Source organism: Nelumbo lutea, chromosome 4 (genome assembly GCF_056320005.1).
Source record: "Nelumbo lutea isolate HS-2025 chromosome 4, American lotus-T2T, whole genome shotgun sequence".
NCBI classification, from domain to species: domain Eukaryota; kingdom Viridiplantae; phylum Streptophyta; class Magnoliopsida; order Proteales; family Nelumbonaceae; genus Nelumbo; species Nelumbo lutea.
In genome coordinates, this window is record NC_142687.1 from 12956881 (window position 1) to 12965276 (window position 8396).

General features: G+C 40.0%; 1 protein-coding gene across 4 annotated transcripts; it reads right to left on the bottom strand.

Annotated features, from left to right (window-relative positions):
* Positions 1 to 3717: 3717 nt before the first annotated feature.
* On the bottom strand, positions 3718 to 7424 carry LOC148853994 (cyclin-D1-1-like). Of its 4 annotated transcripts, XM_088981917.1 has the most exons (6): positions 6988 to 7424; positions 6463 to 6549; positions 5565 to 5663; positions 5267 to 5468; positions 4960 to 5093; positions 3718 to 4866 (listed from the first exon to the last, which is right to left on the bottom strand). In XM_088981917.1, the coding sequence occupies exons 1-6, from the start codon at positions 7228 to 7230 to the stop codon at positions 4657 to 4659; spliced, it is 975 nt and encodes a 324-aa protein (XP_088838043.1). In that variant the 5' UTR covers positions 7231 to 7424; the 3' UTR covers positions 3718 to 4656. The 4 variants fall into 4 exon arrangements, with proteins under 4 accessions (XP_088838043.1, XP_088838040.1, XP_088838044.1 ...); XM_088981914.1 differs by having other exon boundaries at positions 3718 to 5093; XM_088981918.1 differs by lacking the exon at positions 6463 to 6549 and having other exon boundaries at positions 6988 to 7420.
* Between the last annotated feature and the right edge of the window lie 972 nt (positions 7425 to 8396).

An 8396-nucleotide genomic window follows, 5' to 3' on the forward strand; every position in this document is an offset into this window, starting at 1 on the left:
CTCTGACTCAGTAGTAGTACATGATGCATTGCACAGTCTCCCTCCAAACACAAACAGGTCAGGTATCTAGTCCACTTCTGCTGTAAGCTAGATTCCAGTAGTTATTAATGCTTATAGAATTTCATTAATTAATTTGGGTTTTCATTCCCTCCTTCCATAAATCCTTCAATTCCCTCTCGATTTATATATCCTACGTACGTTAGCCTCACGGATCTAAAACCTCTGATTCATGCCAAAAATTAAATATACAATAGTCACAGCAATGACTTTTGACACACTCTGATCTGAGACACACATTATGTGTTAATGTGTGCCATTTATATAATTTATAAGCCTTATTGCTGTATAGTACTAAACCAATTAGAATATATATTGTCAAATCTGCGAATAGTCTCGTGATTATCGGATCAGATTCCAGCAGTACAGACTCTTGAACCAGTCTAACGTGGACACATCAAATGTGCATAATGCATTAATCAGTACTAAGAAATCTCAGAGTAATTCCAACGTAAAGGTTAAATGCGATTAGGTTGGGTCAGAGCTTATAGGCAGGCAACAATTACAAAGGTAAAGTTAGAAGAAGCCAAACTTGGGGTAGTTGCCATTTCATGAAACTCATCCAGTCTATCAATGATAGCTCTTTTGCTTTGTTTCCTTCTTTATAATATGCATAGTTTTCTGAACAAATATGACCTGGGAAAGGCATGGGGGTAGTGCCCACACAGAGTAGAGAGCGGTGCTGTCTTGCATTCCTCATAAAATCGATTGGGAATCATTCCCACTTTTGACTCCTTTTAGGGACCTGCTATCACCTCTGCATTGCAATCCATCAACCCCACGAGCTTGTTTTACAACCAAAAGACAAGTTGAAAAGTTGAAATCCAGGGGTCCTCTCTCTCTCTTCTCGCACGCACTTTGTCATGCCCACTTAAAGCTGAAATTCTCCCCCCAGAAAGAAAAGAGAGATAGAGAGAGATGTTGGTAAAGAGCTCAGATTCTGCTCCCTTCCTCCTTCCTTTCATTGCCATATAGCAAAAGTGTCTTTGGCTTTTGGGTTTATTCTTAGGATTCCTCACTTTGAACAGCACTTTCATGAAAAAAAAAAGCTCATGATCACTTCTCAGTGGGGATCACCCCAACTTCAACATACCAAAAAGATGCCATTCTAATATTTCTGCAACTAATTTTTCTTTTTTTGTTTTTTAATTCCAGTATATACATAATTGGGTCCTCTGTCTTATCTCTCAACAAGTTTTTTTTTTTCCTTTTTCTAGTTTTAATTTACTGTTAAATTAATGTCATTAATTAATTACAAGCTTTCTTTAGAGCTATATATAATTAATTATAAGCCAACTATACGGGTTGTTGATCACCAACCTAATGTTTTAATTATCCATCTCTCGTCCGTGGGTTGGAGGAGGGATGGGGATGATACTTAGACACCATTAATTAATGCTGATAAAGGATTTGATGGGTCCCAGAAATGTTATCCAATGAGAAAGGCCAGGGATATGCCTGATTTGCAAACTCACTCACGAGTACTAATAACTAGTTCGATACAGTTTAATTTGATGGTGGGAGCCAGGCTTGGGAAATTGGAACCCACGGTGCTACTTTGCAAAAGCCCCTTAATTTGCATTTTGCAGACTCAAATAAATTAATAAGCTAAGAAGAGAGAAAGAGATAAAAATCTGTACTAGTGCTGGGTGCTGCTGCATCATATTCATATATACATTACATGCACGCCAACACAGAAGAACAAGTTCGTGGGCAACTCACTCACTTATCTTGAGTTCCACGTCCCCCCCTCCTACTCGTTTGTCCTTTTTCAAGTTTTTAACTAATCCAAAAGCCAACAGCTTTCTGTCATTTCTATTTTATTACTCTCGTTAAAATTTATATTTATCGCCAGTCGCCACTCTTTAAAAGTTTGAACATCCCACTGTACATTGTCCTCTTACGGAGTGGGTTAAATTGCTGGAGGCCCAACTCGTAAGAAAAAAAGATCCATGTCCCACATCTTCTTTTTATTGTGGCCCAATGAGAAGCTGGCGGGTTGTCTAGCCACACATCCGTATTGCTAAATGATAATGAGGATGAGGATCTGATGGGTTATTAACGAAGTACCGTATGTGGTGGGTGGGGGGTCCAGGATGTTGAAACTGGCTCAGGGTCACTCCCATGTTTGTAACGAAAAAAAGTACACATAAGATCATCTTTCAAAAGACCAGCTAGCCCTCCATTTCCTCAATCCAATGCCATGAAGAATTCAAGATATGCAGCGACAGTGATAGGGTCTACACTAGACACTAGTGGAAATTGGCACTGCACAAAATGACCAAGATACCCTTTTATTGGCAGTTAGGCTTGATGATGTGGATGCCAATCGCCAACCATAGAACACATGTAACAACATTGCTCTGTTATCAAGATTGAGATCATGTAAGCTGCAGAGAGTGCAAATTGATTGTTGAGAGTTGAGAGAGAGAGAGAGAGAGAGAGAGAGAGTCGTGGCTTTGTTGTTTCGGTTCGTAGATCATGGAGGTGGGATCCATCATCCATAGAATTGGACTATTGCAGATGTAGTGTTTATGGGTGATGGGCTGATGGCCATGTGCATTGAATTGAAAAGGTAAGTACAGCAAATAAATATAATTGTACAAAAATGTAGTGATGGAAGGGGGACAAAGTCGCCATCTTCCTTAAATGGAGTCCAGAAACCGAGCATTGTAAAACGAATGGAGACCGTTGATTGTTACCTGGGTGGGGGTTTGGATGAAGGGTAGATGATATCCTATATATTAACATTAACACCGACAGCTAATACCTACGTCACGTGTTTCGTTTGCACACCTATTAGTTGCTACACTCGGCTGTAAGTTGTTTGCAGCGCAATTACTTGCTGCCTTGGTTTTATTGGAATGTATATTAACAAGTTTTCTTAAATGCATGTGTTCATTTATATCGAAGCGTTTAAAAGGATTATGGAAACAAATAACAAATGGCTGGAGACTGGAGTGGAGTGGACCATTTGACTGTCTATTATATATATTTTGTAACAATAGACTATGTGTCGGGGAATCTTGGGCAATAGGACAATTTATTGGTGGGCCTCCTCGGTAGCAGTCAGTCTGCATTACTAATACTGTAATACATACACCTCACCCTCTTAATCTCTCATCAATTTAAATGGGCTTTCTTTATGGGCCTCTTAAAACGGATATTTAAAGCATAAAACTTTTTTTTCCCCAAGATTCCAGCACGTACGCGTCTTGGTGCATACTTTGATAGCTGAATAGAGCAGTGAGGATGGTGGTCCATGTGGTGTATAAAAAAGTTACGATCTGATCGGACGGCTGGAATTCTGTCTTTTCATCACTCGCTGTCATATTGTTGTGATTCGGGGTGAGTAGAGTTGCATGGCATGACATGGGAGGGGGGAATCGGATACGTGAGAAGAGAGGCGAGAGAACCATTCTCATCATTTCCCTCTCCATCTGCTGAGGAGTGCAGGGAGTGGTCTTGTCTAATGAACAGCAGAAGCAAGGACCAGGACGTCACTTTGCTCCTGGTTTCTTCTGGCATAATTCAAATATTGCTCTTTCCATTCAACACACGGTCATAATAAAACAATTGGCTAACTTACAAATAGTACTGTTGTGACTCACATGCCATGCAATGCCAATACGATACACGGAGTAAGAAGCTAGATAAATATATAAAAAAGATTTCTATTGTTGATATATTAACAAATACAACATCACTTAAAAGGCCCCAAAGACCTTTTGTGTCTGTGTAGCCGAACTTTTGCCTTTGAAGAGGACCGATCCCCCCTCGGCCCTTTCAAAAGAAGGAAAAAAAAAAAAAAAACAAGTGAATAAACAAGTGGAACTACAAACTCATGTAGCTAGCACGCAAGCTTGCTATAGTTAGGCTACGGTTAGGCCACCATTCCGGCCAAATAAACAACCATACACAAGCAAAATACCACTCCAGAAGTTCATGTGGAGCCTTTTCTTTTTTATTTTCCTTGGCTTTATTTCGTTTCCCTCCTTTCTACGCTAAAGACATGGAAGTCGAAGCAATGATGATGCTCTGAATGAGAAACCTGACTTATCGCCCATGAACACCTCCAACTTCAATCCCTTAATTATTCTCCCAAATGCCACCCACTTAATGTCCCTTTTCATCTCAAACAAACGACCCCCCTCCCAAAAAACCAAAAAACGAAAACCCTTGAATGGCCCCCACCATCTCCTCCCTCTCATTCAACAAGCAATTTTGTTACTTGAATTCAGTCTCCACTTCTTTCACACTGTTGACTCCAGTCGTAAACTTCTCTCTCTCTCTTTCTCTCTGACCTTCTCACACAAAGTATAACAAATATAACAAATTCCCTTCCCCCGGGAATCTGCACAAAGCCATTAACTAATGGCAATTGAAACACTCACACACAAACAAAATATGAAAAAGAAAAAAGAAAAAATACTCTCATACATAATCTAGGCTACATTTTCTAAAGTCAAAGTAATCTCCAAATCCTCCCAAAAATAACGAGGATTTCAGACCAACGTGGACCACCACCAAACATTTCCTTTCTCTTGCTCTCTCGGACTCGAACCCTAACCCATATGATATCCATTCCAATATTTCATCTCAAAGTCTATCCTTGTCATCATCTGCCCATAAACAGTTGTTCAGCTTTCTCCTTTTGTTGCAAGATGAAGATGATGAAGAAGATGAATCACCGGAAGCGATTCCCGCGGGAGTGGTTACTCGGAGCTGTTGTAGGACTCTTGGGGGCTTTCTCTGGCGATTGTCAAGCACAAGTTGTTGCATTAACCTGTAGCAACTGACAATCCTATCCTGCAAAAATTGGTACTTTCTCGAGTTGGCATAGTTATTCTTTGGTGTAAACACATGCCCAAAAGCCCAACCATAATCATAATGCATCCTTACTTTGCATAGTCCGTCGCACCACGATACAGCATTTCCTGGGTTAACAACAAGAGATAGATTTGGGTTTTCCTTGGCCGCACAGAGTATGGCTCCCGCAGCTACCGACGACGGGCGATACTTTAGAAAATTTATCTCTGCATCGTATTCAACATGGTAAAATCTACTTTAATTATATCATACAAAAATTAATATATATATATATATATATATATATGTGTGTATGTGTATGTATTTATGTAGAATTTAAATATAGTTGTATGTTTGTATTTGTAGGTACGTACAAATATATATATATACGAATATTTACCTCGGATGATAGCTAGAATAATTTCTGTGGCTCGTGAAACAAGGGAACCAATTAGGGTTCCACTTGAGTCAACTTTGTAGGCGAAGTAATTAACAAAGTTGAAGGGTGTAATGGACCGTAGCCTCCAGTCCAAGGCGCTAAGGACAAGGAGCTCCATTCTTTGAATTGTCCTTGGTTCAAAGATGAATTTTGTAGCTTCAACCTACAGAAAAAAAATAAAATAAAAATCCATTGGACAAAACAAATGAAAAAAGGGCTCCAAAGTCCATCTCTTAAGTGACTAAACAAGGTTAAGTACCTGAAGATCCAAAAGAGAAGGAACAAGGGGTTCCTCCATTTTAGCAGCCAATGACAAGCAGGCAGCAGATAAAAGTTGTAATGGCCACCCTTTTGCTTGCTGAAGATCAGAAGATGAATATAATATATATTAATAATGTTGATAATTAATAATGTTCATCCCAGTTGTGTGGCTTGAAACAGATGAAAGTTACAATGCATGTATCAAGAGCAGCACAGCACGCAGTGAGTAGGGACCCAAAACAAATAAAGTTAGATAGAAGAAGCGCTCAGGGCTCGGCTAATAATGCTTTTATATCCAACCACTACATACTATGTAACCTACATATCAAAGTTTCACAGTTACAATGAGAATAATAATGGTAAAACAAAAAAAAAAAATACTAATGATTTTTCGAACGGGATTTCCTAAAAAGGCCGTTCTGTGTGTCCTTTAAAAAGGAGCAAAAGAGGGGAAATTTTTCAAAGTACGGAGAATGTTATCAAAAACAATGGCATTAAAGCACAAACCCCGCACTACCTACCTGGGTGGGTCAGACTATCATTAGACGATCCTAACCGTCCAATCAATTAAACCCTTCCGTAGGTAGTTTGTCGTAAGTTTGAATTAACGGCTTCAACTTTCACCCTCATTGGGATCAAATTGCATCTTTGATCGTTCAGATGATGTCATTGTAACACCAATGGAGTATAGATAGAACCTTTCTAGTTCTACGATGTATACTACTTCTATTCTACGTATACATTGTCCCAGAAAAAGAGGAACGTATTTTGGTTGGTTACTTTTTGTATTTTATTGAAAAGCCAATAATACGTCATTTATTTATTAAATTTAAAATCGAAGGACGACGACGTTCTTAGTGAACCACTGTCTTAACTGACAGTGACGGAAAGCTTACCGGCAGGCGGCTAGAAGATAGAAACCGATCCAGGTAATTAACGGAAAGATACGCCGTCAACGGCTGGAAATGGTAGTACGCTTGTACCTGCATTAACAGTAGCTGATTATCGCTTCTATTTACAGATTAACTCAACGTACGATACACGAGAAGCAATATCTGCTTCGACTCTCTCTCTACCTCTCTATGGGCCCACCACGATCGGCCGCCGTGGATCAGACGGATGAAATCACCGGACTCCGGTTAATCACCGGGCATCGCGGCGTAGAGCTGGACTCGGATATCAATGAATCAGATCTCCAACTCCGGTTGCGTGCTAAGGGCTACGAGCGCAAGTTAGCAGCTCCAATAGTATAATCTAAAATGCGCGTGCCGATTTCCCGCGCAAAACCGGCACCTGATGGCATTTCATTATTATTCTGAACTTGAGCCTCCTTGCCCAAAGAGGCACATGCGCACGCCGGTGAAGGAAAAGAATGATATTAAAAATAAAAATAAAAGATGGTTCATCGGATTCCACTGTACCTTGAGAATCCACTCTACGGACTCCTGCCTCGCTGAAGCATCCAGCGATCGAGACTGAAACCTAGCGGTATAATCGCAGCCCGTCATGTAGTCTCTTTCATCTTCTATAAATCCGGCGATAGACTCCTCCGTATCGACCGGATATTCAATATCCTGGGAGTAGTCCGACAAATCTCCATCCAAGACTCCGGCATCCTCACAACAGAGGAGGTCGGAGGAGCAATCCGAGTAAGATAAAGACATAACCGTAGACAAATCCTCATTCTCTTGTTGCCATCCCCAACGAATCCGAGACGCCGGTAAATGAGACGTGATAATGGTCAGCGTGAGGAGAAAGGAAGAAAATCGTGGAAAAGTGGCCTCAAGATCCTAATGCCTAGTCCTATTGATAATGCTAGAATACAGAGGCTTGGGCTGTGCTCTGAAACTTCTCTCTCTTTCTCTTGATATATATTATATATATAACTATCAGCCTATCCGGTGGTAAATTGGTAATTCTGTAAAATGTCAGAGGCATGGGAAAAAAAAAAAAAAAGAGTTGGTGTAAAGTATTTTCCTTTGATTTATTTTCTCCCATACAGACTACAGCTACTACGTACTGGCTTAGTGCCTACTGTTAAATTTTGTTTGGAGCGAGATGATATACAGACTTAGGATTATTTTCAAAATGTTTTTCTCAATATCTCGCAATTAATCGCGATTTTGATAAATTTCATGGATTTATGGAGGCATCCACTAAATACTTGTGTTGTTTTTGATAATAATCTCTGTTTAATTTAGGAACAGACAAGGCAGAGAGAAACGAGAGATTGATATCTTTTTCCCGCTAAATTTAGTTGCTGTGCTGTGGCCTGTGGGTATGACGATGGAGGGATGAGCTTGGTTGCATTCCTTTCACATCTTTGAGTGTGAGTGTGCGTGTGTCAGAGAGACTGAGAGAGATTAGAGGCTTTAATTTAAGGACTCTGCACTTACTTCATACACGTGGTTGACTGATATTTCCATGGGAACTGTTCCATTGGTGGACCATACACCTTTTTTGAGTGGCCAGACTTAGACATTCAAAACGATCTTTACCGTTCGATTTGGAGATTATTTCTTAGGAACTGGGTGAGATTTCCCTAGCTGACGTGACTTGGGGTTTTGCAAAAGGTGGAAGGTAGAGTCCCAGGCTACCAGTATTCAGTAAATCCATTCAGACGGATAACTTCTTGGACTAAGCTTTAGTTAAGGTTGGAAAATGTACAAAAAGCAACTTCTCTGACTCTGATACACTTGAGAAAGGTACCATATACATATGTATAAAGTATCGTACCGTATACATAATGCCCTCAATATTTCACTTCCTAGTATTCGTTTGGGCTTTAGTGGGCAGTAATGTTCAGATAGGCCTGATTATTAAATATTAA

Excerpts from the sequence above, each read along its gene's own strand:
- LOC148853994 (XM_088981914.1), bottom strand. The coding sequence starts at position 7,230 with ATGTCTTTATCTTACTCGGATTGCTCCTCCGACCTCCTCTGTTGTGAG. Across the intron at positions 6,550-6,987 it reads CCGTAGAGTGGATTCTCAAG|GTACAAGCGTACTACCATTT; the intron begins GTACAGTGGAAT and ends CTGTTAATGCAG. Across the intron at positions 5,664-6,462 it reads TATCTTCTAGCCGCCTGCCG|CAAGCAAAAGGGTGGCCATT; the intron begins GTAAGCTTTCCG and ends TCTGATCTTCAG.